The sequence below is a fragment of the Colius striatus genome, chromosome 7, assembly GCF_028858725.1.
Source record: "Colius striatus isolate bColStr4 chromosome 7, bColStr4.1.hap1, whole genome shotgun sequence".
In the NCBI taxonomy this organism is placed as follows: Eukaryota; Metazoa; Chordata; class Aves; order Coliiformes; family Coliidae; genus Colius; species Colius striatus.
In genome coordinates, this window is record NC_084765.1 from 14,709,498 (window position 1) to 14,736,957 (window position 27,460).

General features: G+C 43.3%; 2 protein-coding genes across 4 annotated transcripts; both read right to left on the reverse strand.

Moving 5' to 3' along the window:
- Positions 1–11,366: 11,366 nt before the first annotated feature.
- SAAL1 (serum amyloid A like 1) lies at positions 11,367–22,921 on the reverse strand. 3 transcript variants are annotated; one of them, XM_061999474.1, is made up of 12 exons: positions 22,748–22,921; positions 22,406–22,519; positions 21,059–21,142; positions 20,425–20,504; positions 19,986–20,045; positions 19,633–19,748; positions 18,394–18,577; positions 18,036–18,118; positions 17,093–17,281; positions 16,134–16,330; positions 15,548–15,640; positions 11,367–11,595 (listed from the first exon to the last, which is right to left on the reverse strand). In XM_061999474.1, exons 1-12 carry the CDS (start codon positions 22,859–22,861, stop codon positions 11,533–11,535), a joined length of 1,377 nt encoding a protein of 458 aa, XP_061855458.1. In that variant the 5' UTR covers positions 22,862–22,921; the 3' UTR covers positions 11,367–11,532. The 3 variants fall into 3 exon arrangements, with proteins under 3 accessions (XP_061855458.1, XP_061855457.1, XP_061855459.1); XM_061999473.1 differs by lacking the exon at positions 11,367–11,595 and adding an exon at positions 13,791–14,982; XM_061999475.1 differs by lacking the exons at positions 11,367–11,595; positions 22,748–22,921 and adding exons at positions 13,791–14,982; positions 22,646–22,731.
- A 316-nt stretch (positions 22,922–23,237) lies between these two features.
- On the reverse strand, positions 23,238–24,919 carry LOC104551816 (serum amyloid A protein). The gene is made up of 4 exons (XM_010203613.2): positions 24,759–24,919; positions 24,308–24,419; positions 23,860–23,998; positions 23,238–23,447 (listed from the first exon to the last, which is right to left on the reverse strand). Exons 2-4 carry the CDS (start codon positions 24,390–24,392, stop codon positions 23,306–23,308), a joined length of 366 nt encoding a protein of 121 aa, XP_010201915.2. The 5' UTR covers positions 24,393–24,419; positions 24,759–24,919; the 3' UTR covers positions 23,238–23,305.
- Between the last annotated feature and the right edge of the window lie 2,541 nt (positions 24,920–27,460).

Sequence of the window (27,460 nt, forward strand, 5' to 3'; positions counted from 1 at the left end):
GCTCATCCTTGATAGAATCTGAAAGAAAACAGAAGATACAGTTCTCACATTTCCTCAGGCACCAGAAGACAGCCGAGTTCAGGTCTCTTCAACTGCCAATGAAGGATTTTAATTTGGTTTCTTACTTTTACACAGACCTGCTTTTCCTTCCCTCTCCTCCAAAAGCTGTGAGCTTTCACAAGACGTATTGGAAAAGCCAGCTGATTCTTGGTATATACGTATGGATGACCCTAGTGTTAAGGGTCATGGACACCCTCTCCTACACCCAGACCTGAAAGATGCTCAAAGAAGATGCACTTCTGAAAGCCCTCCTGAGAGCTTCTCTCCCCAGCAGACAACAACGGCAGCAGTTTAGTGAGCATCTACAGGTATGTGAAGACACAAAACACAAGGAAGGGCACAGAATAACCCAAGGGGCCACACCAAGACACAAGATGGTGAAGCTGAGCTCAGCACAAGCAACAGAAGCTTCACAGCACACAAGAGCCATGAGAGGACATAAACTGAGCTGCCAGCTATGTCAGATTTAAGGACACCTCCTGTCTTGGAGGCCTCAGTCTGATAAACAGACAGGAGGGTCCCTGCCTCCTATCCTCGGCCTGTCATTTCCAGTTTGAGCAGGAGCTCATACCTAACACTGCAGAGTCTGTGGCCAGCTTGGTTCAATGCCAGTGGTGCCAAAGAGATTTAACCCAATATGAAATTAATTGGTTACATAAAGAGATAACTGGGGTGCCCAGACATCTGGGGAGCAGATTAAAGCTGGTCAACTGGTTTAGTATTGCTTGTTCACCACGACCAATGCCCTGTAGTCTCAATGAGCAGAACCACAAAGCATGAACTCAATTACTGCCTGTTTTCACTGAGTACTCACTGGAGCTTGCTCTGCTCTTCTCCATGCAGGTTTTCCAACTCCTATGAACCCATAGATGGTTTTCTAGCAGAACTTTTTAAAAGGTTTCATAAAAAAGCTGAATATTCAAAATTTTAGGGATGCAGCATTTCATAGAACCACCACTCTTAGGTTTCCACAGACAGTGAGAGACTTCTACCTTCTCTCAAAAGCTAGCTGCATAATCATACCATTTAAGAATGGAACTTGGGCCCCTTAACACAGAAAAGAGCAATATGGCACAGCAAACTACTAGTAGTCAGGTATGGAGTGCAATGCAAATAGGACAGCAATGTGCACAGGTGCTACTCTGCTCATCCTAGGAGGAGGTGACACAAGTAAAGATCAACCTAGAAAATGTCTGAATTGTCCCAGAGTTGGTCTGTTAGAGCACTGAGACAGAGAGAGGCCAAAAGTTTCCAGTGAGATGTCAGAAGTCTACCCAGATCCTGAGGTGGGAAGGAGTCATGAAGGACAAAGAGACAACCTGGGGCATCAACACTGTAGGGAAACAGGCCTGTCCTTATTTCATGAGAGATTAGGCAATATGGTGATTTATTCTTTTTTTTGCAAAGCCCACAGGAAATTTCTATCACATAGCCTCCCATATAGACAAAGCTCTCCAGACAGGTAATCAGCACCTGAGGATCAAGTACAAGGTCTGACCCTGCTCTAAAGTGGGTCAAGCTGATCACACATTTTGCCAGATAGTGCTTTGCCACATGCAGCTGCCACAAAACCTGTTGCCTTGGCACGAGCAACTGTGACAGCACTCACCGTGAAGGCTACCAAAGTCTGCTTTCAATTACCTTATTCCCTTATAATCCCTTGTTAAGTGAATCCTCCTCTTCTCAGAGGCCTCCAGGTCCAAGCAAGAGGGCAGTGTCAGACTGGGAAGTCCTGTGTTTCCTGGGCCCTTTGCTGAAGTAGCTCCAGGAATGTCAAGTGGCCCCTGAAGAGACCATAACTTTATTCCAGATTCCCAGATGCTAACTCAGAGATTACTCTTCTCCTCTAGTTTTTGGGGGGCTCTGTTTTGTTCTTCAAAGCAGGAGCTTGACAGCAGCATTTGCAACCAAACAGTGTTGCTGACACTTGTGGGTACATATTTGTAGACAAACACTCTAGACATTTTTAGGCTGAAAAGTATAATAAACAATCACACCTCCAGATCTTCCCCTCCCTAGAGGGCCACAAAGTAAAGGGACACACTTTGCTGTCTGTGAAACAGAACAACATAAACCTTCTGCCCTACATCTCTTCCTCTCACTCTGAGCAAGTTTGCTCTCCATAAGTCATAGGTAAAATATGTAAGGGCTCACCTAACCTGGCACATCTTTCCAGACACAGCACAAGTCTTTTATCCACCAACACTTTGGGAGAGATGGTCTTGGGGAAAGTAAATAAATAAGTAAATAAGCCAGAATGGTAGTACTGGGGCTCCCCATTGCTCCAGTGATGGAGAACAGTCAAAGGGGTTTTGTTCAATTGGTGGCGACTGATGAGGCAAGAACCATGGAAAGGGAGGTTGGGGATGATCTGCAGGTAGATAATCTTCTGCTGAAAGACAAGATTATCTGCCTGAACACAGTAAGACTGAAGGAAACAGTCATCCCTGAAATCTTCTCAATCCCATCGAGGTCATCAGTGTGAATTACCCCTTCTGTTCATAAAGTAGGAGAAAGTGCTCTAATCTCCAGTGAGGTGATTTCACAACATCTCTTCTTTGATATAAAACTCCTCGCCCATCCCTTGGGCTTCATTTGGCCCAGCTCTCTGCCTTTCCAACCAGGAGCATTTGACTGTGGCAATGTGGCCACTTCAAGCTTTTCCAGAAAAAGGTAAGAAGTGTTAAATCCCTGAACAAAACAGGTTTAATATGACTTAATACTAAATCTCCTGTAATTATAATTACCTTCTCCAGAATAGACCACTGCAAATGCTAATCACAGCCCTTTGCTTTTCTGTTAATTAACTGCTGCAGACAAGTTACACTTTTCAGAATCACATGGCACTTAGGCAAGCACCGTGGAAGTTGCAGGGAAGACTGAAAATGAACATCATGCAGCCCTCTGCAACAGTTTGTTTTCCATTATAGGTTTTACAGATCTTCCTCACATTCTGCTTTCATTGTATGGGTGCCCTCATCTACTGATGCCTGCAAAACTGCTGGTCTGAAAATCTACTTCTCTTCTAGTGATTTTTTAATACTTACAAAGCATTGATGGTAACAACACCTGAGCAGCAGCACTCAATGCCATTCACTGTCTAATCTTCCTCCTCCCAACCCCTGACTCCTCTCACATACAGGAGATAACCTGTCATTGTGGTTTAAGTAATTCACCCACATGTTGGGAGTTAAACAGGTCTGAATCCAAAAGCTTTTCAAGTGTTCATAAACTGTGTGGATCTGAAACCTCTGTCTTTCAACAAGGGATTTTTTTTTCCACTTGCTCTCTTCTCTTGTGAACCACCAGCAAAAGTTCTTCCAGCAAACACTTCCCAGGGCAATCCACCCAACCTTTCACCAACATGAGGCTAAGACAGTTTGGCAGTTAACTCTCTGTGTTGCTGAATAGTTGTTGAATAATGAAGCAGTTGATATGCAACAGAAGAAAAAGGGGCATTTTACATTACACACTTACTGAAAAAAATTACAAAATTACAAAAAGTGCAAGAACCAATCAGACAAATTACCCACTCAGCATGACTCAACCAGCTGGAGTATCAATAGCCTTTAAGCACACTTATTTTGAAAAGCCAGAGATGCTGTGTAAACCCTCTGAAGCACATCTAGCCAACAGACCATTCACTGCTTGTATATTTGCTTTGGGCTGTTTGAAGAAATAATATTAGCCCTTTCATCTGGGGAAGGGAATATTTTTCTTTTCATAAATCTAAATAAAATGATGAGTGAGATGAGTTACATGCTGCTCTGAGCAAACAAGGTGTAGTTTTTTCCTAACAACACCTTTGCAAGCTTTTTATGAAACGTTAGGACACTACTGGGACAGGGAGATTTGTTTCACCAGATAATATCGCCTACATTTTAAACAAAATTGTTGTCTGACTGAGAACCAAAGTCCTGAAAGAGCTCTTTGCTCCAACCACTCTGGAGTTAGTGGGTACAGAAATACCAATTACAGCTTCTTTCCTTTTTTTTTTAGTTCCTTATCTGCTCTGTGTCAGCCAAGTCACCTCACCGTAAATCTGCAGGAAGCAACAGAGCTCTGGTTCTGCACCAGTCACAAAAATTCCCTGTGTTGCTACAGCAAACAGGATTTAGTCCAGAAACAATTGTCAACCAGGAGTGAGGAAAGTCAAGTGGAAAGCTTGACAAACTGATCTACGTAGTCCCTGGAAATTAGAGAGAACAAAGAAATACTCCATCCACACAACCTGAGTCTTATATGGGCAGGAGGGTGGAATGGCTACCCAGAGGGTAAAGCAGAGATAGCTCAGGCAAGGGGGAAGGGGAGGCTCACAGCTGTTTCCACAGCAGCCTGAGCTGAGGTTATGTAGCCACACCACACCAATCCAGCCCATCAGCCCCAAAGCAGAGAGGCTGAGAAGCTGCTTGGTGCTGAGGGCTCAGGCTGCCATTGCTGGGAGCTACAGAGAGCTCAGAATACAGACTGCAAAATGCTTAACTTGAATGTGAAAGACAAAACATCCAAAAATAGGAGAACAGCATCTAAGACCCATAAGCAGTCTCAGCCTCTCTTACCACTCAGAGTAACACAGGATCCAAGCCAGGGGATCACTTCTGACCAGGTGTCCAACCACGAAACAGAAAGTGTAGTAGAAGTTGATTCATTGAAGTTAGCACTGATAGAACTATTTCTACTACATTATAATTTCTGTTTTAAAAACTCAAGAAATATCCAGTTCTTTCACATCATAGGGAAACACACAACAAAATAGTCCAATGTACAAATAAGCCTCCTGATAAGAGAAGTGACTGAGCATTTGTTAACCTCACCCTGTTGGCCTAATTGGTATAACAGCAGCATAATTTCCATTCAAAACAAGGCAGAACAATCTAACAAAGGAGAAAGCTTTGTACTTGCTAATGATATGAGTAAGCACAGCTCAGAAAGCAATTCAACAGACTTTGATCCACTCAGAAAAGAGAAGAATGAGAGCTCTTCAGGCACTTCTGACAACACAGTCTTACCAGGACCCTGGGCCAGTAACTAGTCTCTGCCACGTTCATGTTCAGTTAAGAAGTTTATCAGACATCAGATTTGTCGAATGTAAGAAGCAGAAAGGCTGCACTTAATATATATCACAAATCGTAGAAACTGCAAGGCTAAAGGAAATTAAGAGCTGATTCTAAGGTCCAAGCAATCACAGAAAACATAACATCTACCTGTTACAGCAAGGTTTTTCTCTATCTGTTTCATGTCCTTGATGTAAACGATCAGCCTTTCTGAAACAAAGGATGAGACCAGATTTCTCCTTCATAGCCAATCTGTTATTGACTTGCGGAAACAGACTCTATAACTCAAAGAGTTATAAAGAAGGGATGTTTATTCGGCGCCGGGTGCCCGGGGGATGGCTCCACCACAAACTGCGCACCCAGCTCAGCGACTTGCTTGACTTATATTTGTTACAAAGTTACAAAATCATATGATGACATTATCCGCCTAGACAAAGACACAACCTGTCCCCGATTTCGCGTGTAAATTAGGTCTTTTCTTCCTTTCACTTGTGTGGTGTCTCCCGGTGATGGCCGGTGATGGTCTTTGGGGCCCTGGGAGATGAAGGCTGATAAGTCCTGAGGCTTTCTCACCCCCGATCTTTGCTCAACTTCAGATATTACTTGGCCCCTCCAGAACCGGTTTCTGCCTTCTAGGGAGTTGGAGGACCCCGGGGGTATTGTGTAAGGAGATGAGCACGACCTTTTTACAGCTTGTGTGTGAATTTTGTCCCGTCTGAAAAATAAGCTTTATACTATTGCAATAAATTGGTATAAGGTTTATTAGTACATGTTAGTATAAAGCTGTACATCATTATGTTCCATCGGTGTTTCAAAGTTAAATGAGCTTGGAGGACTGTTCTCACTCTGCAGACTTTAGGCAGCCCCCATCCACTGAAATCTTGGGGTTCACACAGCAAAACAGACTACTGAGGAGCTTCCAGGCTAGACACTGACACTGGCCACTGGTCAGCACCAACAAGGGAAATTAAATCCCAGTTACTTTCTGCCATAAGGATAGAAACCAGCAAGGAACATAAACTCATCAATTCACAGCAGGGACTTCAAACACACTAGTGATTGTAAAATGTTCTGCCTCGGAGCTGTGAAACACATCATCATTTCCAAGACTGGCAAAAGCCATTCATCTCCCTGTGTTCTCGTGACAGATCTCTTTCCTCCTCTGAGTTTCTTTTATCTTATTAGATTTTAGCTCCCATTATAGTTAGGATGATTTTGCAATGGGGCAAAATTAATTAATTTGCATCAAAGAAAGGCGCCCTGAAACATAACACTAATGAGTTTCATCTGCCTTATTAGAGGGTTTTGCTTTTAGTAACACTTGCTGCAAAATTTTGTTTCAGAGAAATACATTAGTATAAGAATATTCAAGCCTAAAATCATTATCTAAACAGTAACCAGGATAATGGGTAAAAGATTAAGGTGGCAAAATGTTAGCAGACATATAACTGAGTATCAACAAGAAGATGCAAAGTGTAGACCAGAACAGGGTAATGTAGATTTAAGGAAGATGTGTTTGTGCGAGCAGAGCCATGTACAATTCGCAACAGTATATTTAGTGAACTAATATCACATCTCTCATCTATTCAGAACGTTTTTAATTCAATGGAAATGTACAAAGGATGGGGGAAATGAGGGCTATTTTTTAGGAAGAAAATATGGAAAAAGAGTTTATTTTGTATGAGTCAAATTGATTTTCCACTATCTGGCAAACTACCTGGCCAAAATGTTTGCTTATTCTTAAATCTGGTTTGAGTCAAGAACAAATTGTTTTTACCATCGAATCATAGAATAGTAGGGTTGTAAGGGACCTTTAGAGATCATCTAGCCCAACTCCCCTGCAGAAGCAGGTTCACCTAGATCAGGTCACATAGGAACATGTCCAGGTGGGTCTTGAAGACCTTCAAGGAAGGAGATTCCACAACCCCTCTGGGCAGCCTGTGCCAGGGCTCCCTCACCTGAACAGTGAAATAGCTTTTTCTTATATTTAAGAGGAACTTTTTGTGTTCCGGCTTCATCCCATTACCCCTTGTCCTGTTGCTAGCTACAATAACAAAAAGGGATGTCCCAACCTCCTGACACCCATCATTTAGATATTTGTAAATATTAATAAGATCCCCTCTCAGTCTTCTCTTTTTCTAATCAGCTTTGGTTTTGATTGATGGGAGAATCACTCTAAAAGGGATTAAACAGATTTGGTATTTCCTGCTTTTATTAAACTTTTTCAGCCCACTCACTTTCTCTTACCCTGTTAGTGCAAACAATTAAGAAAATATATTCATTAAGAATGAATTTCCTGATAGGCATGTGCAAATTCACATGAAAAATCCCATGGTAAAAGTAGTCATAAAGTCATAGAACAGTTTGGGTTGGGAGGGACCTTTAAAGATCATCTAGATTTGCTGGTAAATTGGGCATAGCACCTGCATGGTCACATGCCATGTCATTTGCAAATGGCAAACACATGACACAGTGCATGTAGCAGAATATAAGGGAGATGCCTCTCCCATGATTACATCTCCCTCCATAACCCTCTCCAGCACACCCACAGGACTAGAAATGAAGATGCAGTGTTAGGAGAGGGTAGGCCTAAGCTGCTGTCAGGAACAGTTCTGTTGGGGAGGAGGCAGAAAGGCTACATTTGGACAGGAATGTGCTTTCACACAATGCTCTCCATCTGTGGACAGACAAAGAAACCACTTTAAATTTTTGGCTGGGTTCTCAAAAGCACACAGGCAGACAATTGAGCTGTAGGACTGAGCACACAGTCACTTCTGCCGGGGGGGGGGGGAAGGAACACTCCGTCCAGATCTGCTGCTGAATCATATAACAGGGCACCAAGGGGTTACGTGGCTTGAAGTAGTTAAATAAATACAAAAGGCCCTTGGATAAGCTGAGAATTGAATTCAAACCTCTCTTACCTATTCCCTCTGTTTTGATAAGGTTTCAACTCAAAATTATCTCTACCTGCAACAAGCAACACTGAAACCTTGATGTTTTTATCCTTATGCCAACATCACACAGGAATTTAAACGAAAAGCCCCCTCCTTTCAAACACCCATATGTCCTTTTTCTCTAATGGCCCACACACACTGCACCTGTACATAATCACTCTACTGCTTGCCTTCTGCAACAAGCCAACAACAACAAAAAGGCTGTGCATGTTATTCATAAGCTTTTTGTTATCTCTCAGAAGCAGCAAAATGGCCCAGAGCATGCATGGGAAGGAAAAAGCTTTGTTTAATTGGTTTTCTTCTTTCAAGTCTGAGTAAACTCAGGGATCAGTTGAATAACTGGTTAATTAAAGCATGACAGCCGTTCCTTTACCCAATAAGGACAACTAGATCATACCATGTCGCATTCAGCAGGTTCTTCCACAGTGCACTGAACTCACCTTTATACCATGGATCAAAAGTAAGTGCCACACTGAGGGTACTGCAGTATTAAGAGCTCTTCTAATGCTAAAGATGACAGCTGTGGAGCAGTACTGTGGTTATTTTCAGCATTTTGATCTTGAAGGCTGGCCCTAGATCCTTTGGTGAAAATTAGCGATAAGACTGCAATAAAAGATCAGATTCTGACCCTTAAGTTGCTGAGACCACTGGGCAGGAGGGAAATGAGCAGGGTGAGCCCCAAGACACGCTCATACTGATGCTGCCCCGATACAGTGCTGAATGCTGTCCTTACCCACCTGCTCTGGCACTCAGAGGGCTGGAGACACAGGAAGGTTACCAGAAGTTTGACTCTCAGTGCTACACCTGGTGGCTCTCGCTGTTTTTCTCCCCTGTACCCATAAACAAATGCACCGTGCAGGAATCAGCCTGAGCAACTCCTGCCCCACTCCAGAGCAACTCCTCGATGCTATCTTGCATCTGTCTGTTCCCTCCTTTTAGGAGCTGTCAAAACCACTCCAAGGAGGAAAGAGATAAGGACAAATCTTCCCTTCATTTGAGCTTGGGACTTTCCCACACGAACAGCTCACATTGCATAGTGCCAATGCGTTTAGATCGCTTGAAGATTTTCCTTGGACCTGTGTCATTTGTGCATAGGCAATTTCCCGTTTTTTTTAATCCACTCATATATATATGTCTTCCATCTAAAGAGCTCACAAAGCTGGAGTCCTTCCTTGCTCTTCATTTTCACCATTAATTTTCCTCTTTCTCGTTACTCCAGCCTTTTCTATCCAGTATTCTTCTTCCTTCCATTTAACCATTCTAGTGGCTTCATCTCAAATGACAAAATTTGACAAAAGTTATTCTGCAGTTGTGTTTTCCCACACCAAAGCCTAAGTGTTTCTCCTTCCTTTCTACTCTTTTACCCCATGAAATCAAAACCTTTACTAATCAGGCTGGCATAAACTCAAAATGTCTTCCCATGGTTCCTAAGCATAGCTTTCTCACCTGACTAATGAGGAAACTCCCTGATGTTGAATAAAAGAGTTTGTACGCTACCGAGAATTTTTAATGGAAAATAAAACCTTCTGACATCACTGGCTAATTACAATTTGCTTCACTAAAATACAACACTGTGGCTATATTGCAGGGCAGGATAAAAGCGTGCACGTCTTTTCCTGTGTGTTTCAATATCCTCCTATTGACAGAAGATAGGATGACTGGTCTACAACTGGAGACCAGGAAATGATTTTTGTGATTTCATTAGAGTAATTGACAAAAGCGTTTCCTTTCCATGTAAGGTTAACAGATGGCTTGTTAACATTACAACTTCTTTAAACAGACCTGTCACCAAAAATGATGTGCATGACAACAAAAACAATATTGATACAAGCTCGTTGTGAAATTAAAATGGAGTTTGCATGACCCAGATCCCAGAATAAATAACTGTCACCATTGCAACGAGGTGCATTTGCTTCTCTAAGATTTCCTTGGAAATTGGATGCGGGGACATAAACTGGGGAAGTGTCAACAACATGAGACTTCAGTCTTTTAGGCACAAACGTGCAGTAGGTCAGCATGCCTACTCCATGTGTATGAAGAAACTACCATAGCTGTGCAAGTGTGTTACATTGAGACTTGGATTTTAATCCCAATAGTAACAGGGTATACCAACCACACAGCATTTTTTGTGCTGGGTAAACATGTTTTCATATAAATGCTGAAGTCAAATTCAAGATTGTAGATTCGTACTGATACTGATTGCTGTTACAGACTGAGCAGGATTTTGTTCTCCTTGAGCAAAGCCAGGCAGGCATCAAGCAGATCCCTTAGTTACCCTTTCAGTAACTAACTAGTTATCAAAACCAGGAGTACACTGCAGTCTGCTGCCTGCATCTCAGACCAATGTGCAACACAAGCACCAAATTTGTAGGACTCTGCTCTCACATCTTGCCTCTGGCAGGTTTAAGACCTGCACAAGGCAAGGGCATGCAATACCTGAACTGCTTCACCTCCACCATCAGACAGCTCTCTGACACCTCAGCCATGCAGCAAAAATGGAGGGAGGGGGAATAATAATTTTTTCCATTAATTTTTTTTTAAAAAAACAAAACAAAATCCCAGCCAATAGCAGTTTGCCCACCTGCTATGGGCAGACCTCATCTTCACCTTAAACTTGCCTCATTTCCATGAGAGCAGAAAAAACCTACAAAAGAGATTCAGCCTTTTAATAGAGGACATAATCTACATCATACCTTTTTGAGAGGTGACCAAACATTAGCTATTCCACCTGGGCAGATCCAGAATGCTAACATTGTTACTGATACTTAGTGCTTTTCTCCTTCACCATCACACTTACTCAATATTTATCCCCTTTTTCATCATTCTTACAGGTTTTTTCCTGTTTCTTTCTCCAGTAACCCTTCACCATCTCTTTTTTTTCTTTAATATTACTGCTTTACTTCTCTTCATAGTATCCTACCATTGTTACCTTTTCAAGCATTTTTTGTTTGCATTAGTGTCTGGATGAAGTCCAGCTCTTGGGACTTTTCTGAGCCATCACTGAGACAAGTAGCTAAGTCCCAAAGACCTGAACTGCACAAAAGAAAGAAAACAGAACCCCAGCGAATTTTCCCTGGGTTTGTTAATTTTCTTCACAATAACCACCTGGAAGCAAACCTTTTAGCAGTCTTAGATGTCAGCTCTTTGTACTATAAAACTTTTTCCTTTTTAAAAGGAAAATAGGTAAATAAATAGCAAATGAATAGAGGAACAGGAGCAGTGTTTCCCATTGTAAATCCTCTGTCAATAGCTATTGGGAATAAACTGGTTTATCTTACCAACCTTGTGATGTCAGGTTCACTTAGCAAACGCCCCGTTGGCTCTGACTGAGGGGCACACTCACTGCACGGCTGACGCACACGGCCACGGCGGGAGCGAACGCACAGCTGGTCCCTGCTTTGCTTTGCCTTCACATGAAGGATGTTTCAGAAATTGTATAATACTCTAGTAGACTGGTCCTTGCCTCAGGTGCAGCAGGTTCTTCCTTTCTCATTGAGTTTGGCAGAGCACATGAATTTTATCAGTATCTAGAACAAAATAAAAAATAAGTAAACAGCAAGCATTAAAAAGGGAAAAGTGGACAATGTTTGGTCTTCAGGGGAAAATAAAGGATATGCTAAGGAATTGCTGTGACTAAGAGATTCTGCTCTAAAAACAAGGAGTGGAAAAGGTAATAGAAATACTGATACTTTTGTAACTCTCAGTAGTAACAGACAAAATAAAGCTGAGTGAAAGAGTAGAGATTTTCCAAACAAACGAAACTCCAGTAACAGCCACACCCTTTCACACCATAAACCATCCAACTATGAAGACTGACTTACAAATAAAGACTGTAAACAAAAATGCTTTTCTTTTGCATTCAGTTTAGTTACAGACAACAGGTCAATCCTAACAACACATAATCTTACAGAGAAAGGAATCACCTTAGCAGTTGCACAAAAAGAGGCACTGAAAAAGTAATGACGGGAAATTAAGAAAGCGGAATGACCTGAATATGGAGAAGCATAGAAGAGAACTTCCCAGCATATTTGGTTTCATGTCTTAGTTGACCAGAAAGGAAGGATTTGTGACATGAGTATTGAGCAAACATTAGGATATCAACAGCAGCAACAGTCTCCTCACACTGCCAAAGGAACTGATGAAGCATTCCAATATCCTTGAGGTCTCCCCCACACATTAAGTTTCTTTGGTTACATGGTGTTTTGCCCCACCAGGAAACAGCTACTATGTGGGATAAAAATGCCAAACCTACATAAAATGTGAGTCAAAAGAATGTTAGATCTCATCTTTGAATTCAATTACTATATGGATCTATCAAGCCTAGTTTAAAATAATGCCTTCCAATCTGATCTCTGCCTCTATTTTCCAGGTGTTCTCACGCCACAATTCACGCCCAGCTCTGTCCAAGCAGGGCCGTGTTCCTGTTACTTTAGTCCAACGCTTCAGATACCCACTTTTTGTTCAGAGCTCTGCACAAAGCACTGACAAGTACTTCTCATTTTTACCCAAAGCAGGATGCTACAGAGGTCATTGCATCTCTGGTCTGGAGAAAGCTGCTCGCCTGCTTGTACCCATTCTGAATCAACTAGCCCAGAAAGGTCTGGCTTCCCAGTCAGTGTCAAACCACGGCCAGAAGAGGGAATTAAAAAAAGAATCCCCCTAAAAAAATCCCAAACACCACCCCCAACCTTCCCGTCCCCCAAAACCTCACCACCACCAAAAAAACCTGGACATGCAATGTCCATGATGCACAGGCACAGGGAGATCCCTGCTGGCAAGACGATGAAGTACACACACATCACTTCCAAACGCATCAGTCTCCTGCTATCACAAAGTTTCCTCAGCATGTGAATGCCCAAAATGTTGCCCCTTTCCTTTCATTCCATTTAGCAGCAGCCTCCTTCTCCCAGACAGCGCCGTCCCGTGTGTGTGGCACATGCTGCACAGGAGCAGCTCTTTGGTGGGGCAGAGGGGGAATGCAGTCACCATTTCATTGTCTTATATCAAACCCTGACATATTGCAATCATTCTGCTGAAACCAGGAGACAGACCCCTTCCTACAGCTCCTTCTTCTGCAGAAGGTGGGGGACGACGACATCCAGTCAGTTTCCCACTTACTGACATCAGCCATTGACGACATTCTGACATACTGACATCATTCCTACCACATTGACAGGCATTAGATGTCATCCCACTTCAGCAATAAATCTATCATGGAAACGATGCATCTCACCTACTCATCGTAATTAGTGATGCCACATTCAACAACTAATCAGCCAGTACTGGATATTTGTGTGTTGAAAAGAAGGAACAAAACAACTGATCTTGTCTCAGCTTCTTTGTACCCCACATGAAACAACTACTCCAAAATTTCAACAGCAACAACTTTGAAGAGACACAAACCAGAGATAACTCTTACCTGTGATGGACTGTCATAAAGATACTCATGATACACCTGGGGATAAACTGTGCTCGGAAAAACATTAACAACTGGGTGAGACGTTAAATCTCATAAAAATGACTCAGCAAAGAAAGCAAGAGAGTTAAAATGAATACCCAATGGAGGACGACATATTTTACAGGACACGGGCATTATGAAAAAGTTCAGTTTTCCTCTTACAAATAAGTGAGAGCAACAGATATTTCCAGTGGCTCAGAAGACAAACTGAATTGACACTCACAATGAAGGAAAGCTTACAGTAGGGTTTTTTAGAAAAGAAACTTTATTACAAATCTGTAGGTTTAAGAAAATATCCAAAAACTGAAGTAGTATGAAAAGTAGTTGAAGTAGTATGAAAAAATGCTGTCATCCTATTCACAATTACCAGTTTTTTTCCAATAAACATAGCATACAAAAACTGATAGACACCATGGCAATTCTTTTTGGTGACACAAGTCAGATATTTGCAATTCCAACTCCTCTGCTGACACCTAAGATGCTGTTGTCAGCCCCAGGGAATGATTAAATTGTCCTATTTCTGAAAACTGGAAGTTTGCATCAGAAGGCTATATACATATACACATACTATATTTTACCACATGTACAGGTAACTCGGGGCAAACGCATCATGGCCCAGGACAATATTTAGTCCATTAAAAACTGGGGAGCCAGGGAACGTGTGTACATGGTATTCAGTTATTCTCTATGCTCTGGTTCCCATCTTCTATATCTCAACCCTTCAGTGCAGAACAGGTTTCAATGGAAGAACTGGGAGTATTTAAAAGAAGCAGGATGAAACCTTTCTGTTACAAAACCTGCTCAAGGTACTGATATGATCTAAGACAGAAAAAAACCCAAACAAAAAAACCAAAAAACAACAACAACAACAAAAATCAAACAAACAGGTGTAATTTGACTGTTTTTATCAGGTGCTTGAACGTCCTTAGGCACCGGATGTGGAATATCCTTCTGATCAATCCTCCTTTTGCCAACAGCAACTTTGAAGAAACCAGCATCATGTTAAATACGACTCGGTGCATTTCACTCACTTTGCTGTTTCCATTTACATCGAAAAGCACAGAATCAAGAATTATTCAAAGAAAACTATGCTGCAGAAGAGCAATTAGACATGAACAGTCTCTCATCATAAGGGCAAATGCAATGGAAGATGCAGAACTGAATTTACAGTCATTTCCTTCTCCACGCAGACCACATGAACCTTAGGTTAATCAGGGCTACCCAGAGCATTTCTCAGAAGTCATCTCTTAGCAAGAAGGTTGCCTCATTCTCCTGCCATTTACTGAAAACTTGATTTCTGAAACAATTCATGAAACAGTCCAAAATCTTCATTCCAAAGAAAGAAAATACTTCATGTGTGTTCTCAGGCATCAACCTTCAGGCTTGGGAAACGTTTTTCTAGATTGCCAGCAAGTGTCTGATCAGCCTCACGCAGAACTACAAGGAAACTCTCCACCTGGAAAGGAATTTTAAATATACACACAGAGAAAGACAGAGGAGAGAGAGAAAGAAAAATCTCGACTTGCATGGAACATGGAATTCTTCCATCTGGTATAGGGGGGTCTATTTCCGTACCTACCCACCAACAGCAGCCAACAGCAGCCACTGCAAAGAGTAATGGAAAATGCTCCACGGTAGGCATCCTCTTCCTAAATCCCATGGTTTTAGTTGGTCTCAATTTTGAAACATTATTGCCTTCCCCAAACTTTTGGTTTATTATTTAAAAGTATACAAAAACAAGTTCCTTGTGGAAAATATTTAGAAGGAAATTTCTAAAATGTACAGGACAAGTTTTCACCTGGCATAAATCTGCAGACATCCACTCATTTCAGCAGAGGATTGACTCTTAACACCAGCTGATGACCTAGGCAAAGCTCTGGCTGAAGTAAGCCAGAAGACACACAGAGAGAAAACTGTCTAGAATGGCAAATTACCTGCACCTGACCAATTCTGTCCTACATCTGATTTTGAAAGGTCTTGCCACCTGAGTGGCTACATTAAAGAACCCATCATATACTCACCGATGCAGAATACAGAGGTAACAGGTTCTGAAATGCACAGGAACATGTCTGTTCATTTAAATGTCCCTGGTGTAGTCCTTCCAATGTGTTTTCCTGGAAAATCAAATGAGAAACATAACTAGAGTGTCATAAACAGCTGTGGAAAGGACAAACTCAAAACTGTGCACACAGTGTGTACGGTATGCTTTTTGTTCTCAAAAACAGGTAAAACCACTAGAACTAACAGTTCTCAGAGACTGCCCGACACAGCTAATACAAAAAGGTGTGAAAGCTCACATATCACAAGTCTCTTTATCTGAATGCACCCATCATAAAAACAGTTCGGCTGAGGTGAGTTTATATTTATATTCGTTCCTTTTCTTAACTAAATCGGCTTTCATTCACAAGAAACAGTGACATACATCTAAAGAATTTACCACACAGGACCTTGGGCCTGAAGGCACACGCTGCTACTCACCCTCTGACCCATCCCCTAATGTTTCCAGTGTACAACTTCACTTGCACAGGAAAATAGCCACACTAACAGGAACGTCTGTTTTTTCTTACTTACTGTGCAGAAATCTCTTTGAATTTTGTTTATTCTTACCTTGGTCAGTTCTTGAAGCATATTGGAAAGCAATTCACAGCAAATATCCTTCAAAATTTTTAAATGGAAATCTTCCTCATTTATCTCAGCCTTTCCAGTCTCTTCTTCTTCAGATTCCTTTGAGTTATCAACAGATCTCTTCCCACAGCCCTCCATGAATTGTAGGATACGAATTAAGCTCCCAATCAGAGGCATATCTAACATAAAGTAACAAGAAAACAAAGTTTAACACTGAAAATTTTTCCCTATCCTTTCATAGCATTAGAACATTGAAACATACCACAAGTTTTTATACAAAAGCTACAGGAATGTATATTCTGACAGTGTTGTGTTTTGTCACTCAAAGACTGTTTCAAAGAAGCAAGAGGAAATGTAGTACAAAACCTAAACCATTGTTTTTTTCTGCAAGCTAACCTGTATCTATAAAAGGCGTCAAGGAATATGAGAAGGAAAATGTCTCTACTAGTAACTCCGAGAGGTGGGCATGGTAAATCTGCATCCAAAGAACTCTGATAAACCAAACCAACACATTGTTCTGCTGCAGATGACCCCAACTCAAATTCTAAAGATGGGCTTTTCATTCTAAACGCTTGTCAATGGATTGAAAAGTAACAAGTGATCAGGATTTAAGTAAGAGCAAAATGTCCTACTACCAAAAGAAAAGATTACTATCCAGACTTTGTATTTTAGCAAGGATGAATTCTGCAATTTTTATTAGTTTACCAAATGGAGAAGACCCAAGAGAATCTGGACACTCTATTAGTGTAACTCTTCAGCGATATCCAGTAACCATCTGTGAGCTTTTTTAGCTCCACCAGTGAAGAGTCCTACTGTATTCAGACATTTATCTGAATTCTGTGTTCTGATCTCTAAGAAAAAGCAATAAATTAACCTCCTTTCACCCCACCTACACAAAGTCAACTGTGAAAATAACTTTAAAAAAAAAAAGCAGAACTTGCTTTTCCTCATCTTGGTGTATTCTTGTTCTGTCTGTGAAGCAAACATAGCAGACAGTACAGACAAAATAGAGGCCAACACAGTCTTCTGCTCCTGCACAATGATCGGTGGATCGTCTGGCTGACAAAGTTCATGGCAAACGAGGTCATAGAGCAAACTCCAAGTCTCTTTTCCTCCATCAGGAGCCTGCACTTGAGAGAGAAATAAAAGAGAACCCACCAACCCAACAAATTTAATCTAGGTACATGAACTCTTTTTCTCCCCATTAAATATCTGATGATCTTGAAGGTGCCCTCATGACCAAGAAGGCCGATGGCATCCTGGGATGCATCAAGAAGAGTGTGGCCAGCAGGTCAAGGGAGGTTCTCCTCCCGCTCTCCTCTGCCTTGGTGAGGCCTCATCTGGTGTCCTGTGTCCAGTTCTGGACTCCCCAACTCAAGAGGGACAGGGAACTGCTGGAGAGAGTCCAGCGCAGGGCCACCAAGATGATCAGGGGACTGGAGCATCTAACTTATGAGGAAAGGCTGTGTGAACTGGGGCTGTTTAGTCTGGAAAAAAGGAGACCGAGGGGGGATCTCAATAATAATTACAAGCATGTAAAAGATGTATGTCAAGGGGATAGGGCAACGCTTTTTTTTCTGTAGTGTCCAGTGATAGAACCAGGGGAAATGGACAAAAGACTGAACACAGAAGGTTCCACTTAAACTTAAGGAAAAATCTCCTTCCTGTAAGGGTGATGGAGCCTGGCACAGATTGCCCAGGGAGGGTGTGGAGTCTCCTTCTCTGAAGGTTTTCGAAACCCGCCTGAATGCGTTCCTGAATGACCTGATCTAGGTGGACCTACTTGAGCAGTGGGTTGGACAAGACAATCTTTAGGGGTCCCTTCTAACCTCTACTATTCTGTGATTCTTGGTCCCATCACGTGTAGCAATGCAAGTGCCTTACCAATAGCCTGAATACCCTCATCCACTGTGGTCAGGAGCTGCAAAATATGCATATAAACATCAAGCCCTTCTGGATTATCTGATCTACACAGGATAAACAAAAAAACAAAGACAAGTTAAAGATCTGATTACTAAGTTTATATTCTGTGTGTTTTGGACATACAGAAGACTATCAGCAATCACTGCCATTCTCTTTGCTAACCAAGCAATTTACTCATCTTAAATGAGTAGTACAGAAAAATGTATTCTAGTGACCTGTCCTATGCAGCTCCCACTGAAACCAAGATGTTTAGACATAGGCCTTAACCACGCTATAAGGAGTCTCCCCAGTCATGAAACCAAAGAGAAACCTCACATACCGGACTTGTTTGGCTGCTTCAAGTATACAAGGCACAATTTTAAAGTCTGGAAGTTCTTCAGGGGAATCATCTACAGATGGTCCCACAGACCGACATGTGCCACTTTTAATCCAGTTTAACATTAGCTCTTCATCTAGATCAAAGAGTTTGTCCACCACTTCACCCACTTTTACCAGCAATTCAACTGCACGAGAAAGAATATACACATTTCAACAAGACTAAAAACATAGAGCAAAAATTATCTCACAAAATGCTAATGTATAAAAGTATTAAGAGTACATTCAGTGCTGAAACAGACTAGTTTCATTCACGACCTAATAAGGGTTGCTGTTTAATTCCTTTTTGTGGCATAGATCAGGTGCAGAGCTTGATAAATAGGGATTGTCTGAAAGCCCACACACCTTTTACCATATCACACCATTTATGAGGCAGGAACTTCATTCTGCAAAGAGACTTCATGTTCCTGAAAAGTTGTAACTTGTTTCTGAAGTACAACTTTCCAAGATTTGTCCCAAAATAGGTAGTTTTCTGTTAAACTTACTCTTGCCAATCTGCATTTTACTTAAATAGATCTGTGATTTCAATGGGACAGAGAAAGATTTCTGAGCATTGGTATAACAAATCCCTACCAACCAATCGAACCGAAAAAGCTAAATTATTAGGATTCCTACACAAATGAGAACTGCAATTACAATTGAGTTGGATGTGAAACATAAATGCTGTGCAAAATACTTCCACCATTAGGTGGTTCATGTGGTTTTTGCTGAATTAGTGTCAAAGAGAGATTTGTGTACCCAAAGCCTGTGCAGCACTCAACTGCTGTTTAGCGTAACTGAATCGCTGCCCCAGTTTGCGTTCCGCAAGAACAGTAGTTTTAAAAATGGAAAATACATGGCTCATTTAAAAAACAATATTCAGTGTAACCTATCAAAAACGACACATGTACATCCCTGGATCAGGGCTATGTCCTTCCTTTTCCTGTACCAAGTAACTTCTTCATTAGGTTTATTTTATCCCTCCCAGAAATTTATTCTTCCTCGATGGGTGCTTTTCTCATTGTTTTTTTATATATACTCATAAACCTGTAAAGGCAGGACAAATTTATTCCACTGTCCTTTAAAGGTTTACTTTAACAAAACTCTGTATCCCCAACTGAAAATATTTGTCCTTGAAACTGCATAGAGTTCCTCTTTTTTTCTGCAAACACTCACTAATTCCCAGCTTGTTTTGGAAACTTACCATTTGTAGAGCTGGACATGATAAAGCAAACACAGTCATACACAGAAGGGTTTTCTCGGATTCTCTCAACCCAGACATTGGCCACCTCTGGCTGGGAGAGGCAAGTTAACAACAGCCTAGACAAGAATTGTCCATTTAAGAAATTAGAAGCCAATTCATTCACTTTAGCTGTACAAGTGTAAATCCAAAATAATGAGAACAATGTGACAGAAACAAGAATCTATCTCACAGATTCCAGAACAATGCAGAAACAATAAAAGGATGAGAGGATAATAAAACAGTGATTCCACTTCCCAGGCCTCAGAACACAGCAGAACTACAGTAATGATGCATTCACTTCTGAGATGTCCTACCTGCTTGTTTCCAGAAGAGTTGGTGAGTCTGAATCACACAAACGCTGCAGTAACACTTGCCTTTAAGGAGAAAATACAAATTATTAAAAATTACCTTTGTTTTTAATAAGTTATAAAAAGGTTCATTTCACAGCTGCAGCCATGCTCTCAGATTAAAACCTGTATGTATAATTCCTGACTGGACATGCATTTCCAGTGTTTCAAGACTGCCAACTTAGAAATTAAACATTCAAGAACTTGACTGGTGATTAAAAAACAAAAAAGAGTGGTCTGCATCCTTTTTTCATTCTTCACTGAACACTTTCCACATCGATATGGCCAGTCAAAGAGGTGTGAAGGAAGATGAGGCATGGCAGGCAAACTTAGTTCCTTCTACATTTCATGCCTGGAAGTCCAGAAAAGCAGTACTCACACATGTATAAAGCATGTATACACTTACCCAAGATTTTCATCTTTACTAATGGACATGCATATGTCTTGGAAACAGGCCATATTTCCTAATATTCCCACACAAATTTCCTGAAAAGTCAAAACACAAGATAACGAGGCAACTGCAGCATAATTCACAATTTTATCCCCCCAGCTCTAAGACTGAAGTAAGAAATAATTACAGTAGACATTCTAGAAGACACTATATCAAGAAAGTAGCTGTGACTGCCAGTGTGCACTCACTACCAAACTTGGGCTGTAGAGTGATAGGGCTGCTTTGGCAGGCAACCAGTGTTAAACCACCACGCTTCTGTAGGTCTCACTGAACAAATTTACGACCCTTTCTGTTCATTAAACAAGTCATGGGAAAAAAGAGGCCAGTCTTTACTAGTTTTTATAACAGGCCTTACAATTAGCTCTGATAAACTTAGTCCTTCATCAGTAATGACACATATCAGCTTCAGTATCACTCAAATACTTACTTAGACTGCATTAGAAATGCTGTGAAAAAGCGTTTTTCTCCTTGTTGCCCTAACGTGTACAAATGTGCAATGGGAGGATAAAGAAGGTATGTGCAAACACACATACAGAGCTATCTACTATTGTCATTAACATGAGACAGTTTTATGAGAGCTCATACTTACCGTAAGGCGAGGGCATTTTGACTTGGCAAAAACTCCCATGAATATGTCAGGGGCATTGAACTCCTGAAGAAATAAAGCAACATCCTGTGGAGAAAGTAAAGGGAGAAGTAAACGGACTTCTACAATTTCCAACACAAACCCAAACCTTTTCTCACAGCACAAGGCTTGCATCCAAGAGATGTCAAGCTCACTACAAGAGATCAGTTATTTCCCAACAGTTAATATCAATAATCCCTGCTTTTCAACGTGAGATCAGCAAACCCCTGCGGTGATTCAGAATGTCAGTGATCTGTATACAGTAAGCTGAATAGTTCCATTTAGTTTCTTTCTCTCTCTGTCTCAACAGAGAGTCAGAGATGCTAAGTCAGAATTCAGCAAATACCATGTTTTCAGATGACAACATCTCCCAGCCATATACAAAGAGTGAAGGGATTACTGTTAGCACTCGGACCATATAAAAGAGGAAATCTCCTTTTATCATATTAAAAACACAAGAGGAGTTCTCTGTTTTGGAGTAAATAACACATCTTCTCTATTTATTTAAAATATCTTAGAAAAGACTCAGGGAATAACAAAACAATTTTGAAATCTATCTTTCTTACTTGAGCATTTGTTGCAGAATTTGAAAATATTGAGAAAAAGAACAGAAAGTTATGTTACATTGCCATTGCAAGTCGGTAGCTAAACCTTCAAAGCTTGTTTATCACAAAAAATATGCCTATCAACAGATTGCACTACAATTGCTAGAGGAAAACACGCCTGTCTAGAGATGGCATCAATATTATCTCATAATAAAACTGATAAAGATACAAGTTATGCATCCGAGTTAATTTCACCTATAGCTAAGGTGCTGTCTTCCACTAACTCTAAGCTGCAGCTCAACTCCTGCACACAACAGTGAAAGCCATCGGGTGTGCGCATGGCCCTGTTTATGCCACCTAGCCCTAAGGAACAGATCTGGCAGCCACCTAGAGGTCGGGCAGACCACTTTGTTTCTTTTACACTCACACACCGTTCTGCTTTACCTCCACAAACAGTCAGCATAGAACAGAAGGCTTCCTTTTGCAAACTACTGCTGGGCATAAGAATACACACAAGGTACCTGCTCATCTTTGAAAAGCTGCCTTCTTGATGAACCTGGTTGCTACTGATTCCCCACGCCTGCCCTGCCAAATGCCTCACAGTACACTCTCAGCCAAACCAGAGAATAATCAATAACATCAAAACCAGAAAGCTGACTGGGCCCAGGCAATCCTGTGCCTCCTCCCACCTCCTGAAGGGCTCCAGCAGGGCACACAGGGCAGAAGCCGCCCGTGGCCGTGAGCGGCTCCCGCATATCGCCCTTACCTCGTCCATCGACATGTCCCACACTTTGCAAATGTCATTCTCCATCTCTTCATCCAGCTCCGTCTGGATTCCCTCGGGGTTCACGGCTGGCTCCGGCTTCTCGGGGCTGATAACCTGCGGGAAAACGGGGCGGGGAGTGCACAGGGGATACGGCTTGTACGTGAGCTAGGACACAGAACCGCCACGGAACACCAACAGCGGCCCGTCGCTTCCGTCACGATGTAACAACCCCTCACACACCGAGGGAACGAGTGCGCCGCGTGTCCCCCCCGGCCCCGAACGCTGCCGCCGGGCCCGCCGGCTTCTTCCCTCGCGGCGCGCTCGGCCCCCCCAGGCCCGCACCTCGATGAGGCGGGTGAGGATGCTGAACAGCCAGTGCTTGCTGTACACCGTGTTCCCCACCGCGTCGCCTTCCTCCTCCGCCTCGCTGGAGGGCGGCGAAGGGTTACGGTCCATGGCCGCCCGCCGCCGCTAACCACAGCCACGGCCGCGCGGGACACCGTGCGGCGGCGGCGGCCAGAGCGGCGGCGGCCAGAGCAGCGCCCCACAGCGCCGCCTGGCGGGCCGGGGCGCCGGCGGCCCAGCGCCTCAGGGGCCTCGGGCGCGGCTGCGGCCCCGATCGCAGGGACAGGCCCGTGGCGCCGCAACCCTGCCCCGTACTCCGCAAAGCTGCACCCGGGGCAGGCGGGAGGACAGAGGGCAGCTCCCCCCTCCCCGCCGCGGTGCCCGGACGTGGCTCCGCGGCGACGCGCACAGGGAGCACCCGCGGGAGAGCCCAGCTTCCCTGGGCGTGAGCCCCTCCGCAGAAGGAAAGCCGGCACCGAAGGCGAGCGGTTTGCACAAGTTCTTTATTACACAGAGAGGTGTAACGGGAGCAGCGGCGGCCTCCCGGGGTCCGCGTTAGTATTTGCTGGGGAGGCCGGCGGGCCTGTAGCGGTTGGGGTCGCCGCCGTTCCTGCCCCACCTGTTGGCCTCTTGGTCCGCTTGGCTGTCCTCTGCGCCCCTGCCGCTCACGTCGCTTTGCCATTTTTCCCGGAGGTCACTAGCAGGACAGAAAGAGGCCACCTGAACCAACCAGCATTGGTGGACGTTTCCTCACTCGTGTAAAACTAGGTTTTCCACAGGACTTCTCAAAATGAGAGGCAAGCCCTTGTCTGAAAACTACATTGGAATCCACAGCTGTTACGTCAGGAAACAGACCAGCAAGAGAGTTCCTTACCACCAAAAATGCACAGGTAAGGAAACTCTCTTTTTGGGAGGACAGAAAGGCTCATGCCTATGTGGGAGGAAAGGCACTGTTCCTGTAGAGACAGTCAGTTCAGACATGAGCTGCTTCCTCACCCCTCCACTGTACTTCTAGGTCAACAGCTGAGTACTTCAAAAGGGTATCACTCTAACTGAAATGTCTGGATCACCAGTAACTCACTCTTCAGAAGCCAAATACACTCCATTACCTGATCACTTCGGCTGCCCAAGCACCACCGGGTCCTCTTCGGGCAGCATCGTAATTCCCACGAGCATGGAAATATTTGTCAGCACCTATGTAATTTGCCTCGCGCATGTCCCGGTATGCTCTATACATATCCCGTGCCCCTGAAGAAAGCAAAGAAACACAGATGATGCCGACTTCACCAGAAATAGTTACGTACCGTTTCAGGCAGGACCTGAAAGGCCCAAAAAGCGGTAACACAGGCACTTTTCCACATTGGCATTTGCACAGGGGTGTGCCCACAGAAAAGGCCTGTGGAGGCTGATCAGGGCCCTCCAGCAGCAGAAACCAGCAGGGTCCCTAAGTGCAGCTGCAGACTTCCCAACTCTGGGGACCACATCCATTGCCTGTCCGGTAAGCTGTGCTCAGGGAGGGGGTTCCTGAGAGAAGGGCCGGTGGTAACAGCAGCTTACCTCCCAGGGCATCCCAGACAAAACGGAAGTCCGCACTTGCACATGCGATAAAAGAGAGCAACACTAGGCACACACAGAGCCTCATGGTTCCTGGCCCAGTCCTGACACAGAGCTGTGAGACAATGAGAGAGATGAGCAGTTCTGGAGCATCTTTGAGAGACTCGTGACACAGCACTTGTCACACCCATAAGCTGTGCCCAGGCAGCTGCCTCAGAGCTGATGGGTAGTCCAGGAACCCACTTCTCCCCCAAGGAGTGATGCCCTCTGTGCAAGCACAGGCTCAGCTAAGGATTCTGCAACAGAGGTATGTGGCCATGAGAAGCTTGTGGTGTAGCATTCCCTGTTGCTGCTGTCATGAACAGAGAAACCCCACATGCTAAAGCATTACTCCTGTCCCCAAATACCTGCTAAAAACACTACATATAGCTCACAAATTCAGAGTATCACTTACCACTGCAGAAAGGCAATGCCAAAGGAGATGGAACTTCTCTTGTGTGCTCTCAGACTCAGAGAGGGTATTTATAACCAATTCAAACCTCTCAAAAGAAGAAACTGAAAAGGAAATCTATGGGTGGGAATTCCCTATCTGTCCTTACTGGAAGTTCATTGCTCCTGTTACACAATATTTTAGAAAGCATGTGATGCTGCTTCATCTGTCCACAGGACTATTTGTTCATCATAACAAACAGGCTGAGAAACTGCCTTGAAGATTTGAAGTGTTCTGTGTGCTTGAAGTGTTAACAGTTGCCTTAAAGGTGACACATTTGTTCAGCTCTTGTGCTGGACAGAGCTCTGAGGAGAAGACGTCTGATGACCTGCCCTGTGCATTTAGGCACAAGGTCATGTCTGTGTCCCTGCACAAGAAGCTGTCAGCTGCAACACCTGCATGGATGGATGCAGGAACTGCTAATCAAATTCCCAGATGTGTTGGGATGATGAGATGGATCCCAGGCTTACTTGATGGAATGGAGAACATGAAGTGTTGCTCTCTATTCCACTGCAAAGCAACCTGCACGCACTTCCATCCCTGCTGGTAATGCTGTAAGACAGCACACACACCTGCCAACATAAGGAAGGCCTGGATGGTTCATCCCATTTTTGCTTGCTCTAATAGATCATTCTTGAGGGACTTCCAGCCATCCTGCTGCAACAGCAGCTCAGTGGGGCTCACGTGGGCTAAACTAAGGAGAGTTTTTGATGCAACAACAAACACTTTTCCTAAGAGGATGTTCCATACAGCCACAATTCTGATAGATTTTAAGATTGCTATATTGTCAGGCCCTCTTGGCAAGGTTCACAGTTTGAGTATCCACTGTGCTCTCTCAGCTCAGAAGCTATTTGCTGCCTGCTTCCCCTGGTTAACAACTGACACAACGGTTTCCCCTTCAGAAAGCTCTGGGTTTGACTGCAGTTGCACTGTGGCATGAGTGTGCAGAATATCTCCCCATTGTGTGGTCTCACACCTGATTTAACCAGCCTGAGAGAGCTTCTTTAAATTCTCTGCGGCAGAGGTACATGTAGTTGTCCCATTCACAACTCTTGTCGCTTTCAAAAATGAGCCACTGGAAAGAAGAGACATTTTCTACTGACAGGCCTGGAGTTTCTCTGAATGGAATAATCTACACTATAACCCAATGGACATGGAAACCTTGCAAGAAGCAGGGGGCAGAGACAAGATTTTGTCCCCCACTGCCCATAAACCTGATGCATAACAGTGCAAGAGCTGTTGCTGCAAAATGGTGTGTTGTGTTTTGCTGCACTTCACATCCTAGTGATGACTTAATGCCCTTACAGTACATGTCAGCTCAAAGGCCTTCTCTGTTGGCCGTAAGTAGCCGTCTGTCACATTTTTTGGTTTGATCAAAACCAAAACAAACCCAGAATGTTACTTCTGTAAGTTGGGGGGCAGGCTCCCTAACACATGTGCCATTTTGCCCAGAGACCTAGAACAGAGCACTGCCTTCAAAATTCACTTAAGAAACTTTTCCTTACAAGAACTCAGACGTTTTGGACCACAGAGGGTATTTTGAGTCTTTTGACATCATCTGATGTGTTTCCCATTCTCTCCAAACCAAAATCTTCTGCCAAGAGCACAAACATGAGGATAATTGGAAGAAGGTAGGCACTGAACAGGATCTTCACAAGATCTTAGATTGCATCCTCTTGACTCAATGTCCAATAAAACAGACAGCAGTAGTGACGACAATGCCAGAGCTCCCTACGGTAACTGAGATAAAGCATCAGCTTTGTGCCCCAGCAAGGAACAGTGAGCACTGCTTTCCTGTAACCACTTGGCCGGCTTTCCAGGTCACAGCCCTTGGCCTACACAAATAACCTACAGCCAAAACTGCTGTGTTTGCAATGGGAACTGACAAGCTGCCTCTGAGCACACACAGGGCATGAAGGGAACGTTTCCTTCTGGCCTAGCATTAAAACATGGACTGCATGAGCACACTGGGTAAATCTAACACATACAGAGGTACCTGGGAGACCGTTTTGTGAGTTTGTCCATTCCAGTTATGATAGAAAGCAACCACAAGCTCGTTGCCTATTAACTCTAATTACCTGTAAACGCAAACTGCACTCTGCAAGCATTCCACAAGGCAGGTATTTTGCAACCTAAGTCAACCTCAGATTGAGAAAGAGGATGAGGTGAATTCCGAGCTCAGGCACACTACCAGTTATTCCCTTATTCCGAAAAGTATTAGTACAGGTGCAATAATTCAGGAGTTTTACCATGCTGCTGTAGGAAATCTCTACTGGCATGGGTCTCAGGCTTACAGACATGTGGAACAACTGCAAGCTTCACCCCTCTTAGAGAAACAGATTGCATATGCAGGCATTTATCTTACATAGAATTGTTTTCCCCATAGGTTTTGACGATGATTCTAGCAGTAAGATGATGTTTTTGAGGCAGGTATGAGGCTTTTATATGTATTTTATGGAGCACTGGCATAGGCTGTCCAGGGAAATTGTGCAGTCTATTCTATAAGTTTCCAAACCCACCTGGATGTGGTCCTGTGTGACCTGATCTAGATGAACCGGCTTTAGCAGGGGGTTGGACTGGATGATCTCTAGAGACCCCTCCAACCCCAACCATTCTATGATTCTGATTGTTTTTTTTTTTTAAGAAAAACACAAAACCAACACAAC

Bases quoted from the DNA above. Each gene is read 5' to 3' on its own strand.
- SAAL1 (XM_061999473.1), bottom strand. From the start codon at position 22,861: ATGGACCGTAACCCTTCGCCGCCCTCCAGCGAGGCGGAGGAGGAAGGC. The intron at 22,520-22,747 runs GTGCGGGCCTGG...GTTTTCCCGCAG, and splicing joins TCCTCACCCGCCTCATCGAG to GTTATCAGCCCCGAGAAGCC. The intron at 16,331-17,092 runs GCAAGTTCTGCT...ACTTTATGTTAG, and splicing joins ATACACCAAGATGAGGAAAA to ATATGCCTCTGATTGGGAGC.
- LOC104551816 (XM_010203613.2), bottom strand. From the start codon at position 24,392: ATGAGGCTCTGTGTGTGCCTAGTGTTGCTCTCTTTTATCGCATGTGCA. The intron at 23,999-24,307 runs GTAAGCTGCTGT...TGCTTTCTTCAG, and splicing joins TGTCTGGGATGCCCTGGGAG to GGGCACGGGATATGTATAGA. The intron at 23,448-23,859 runs GTAATGGAGTGT...CTGTCCTGCTAG, and splicing joins TGGGCAGCCGAAGTGATCAG to TGACCTCCGGGAAAAATGGC.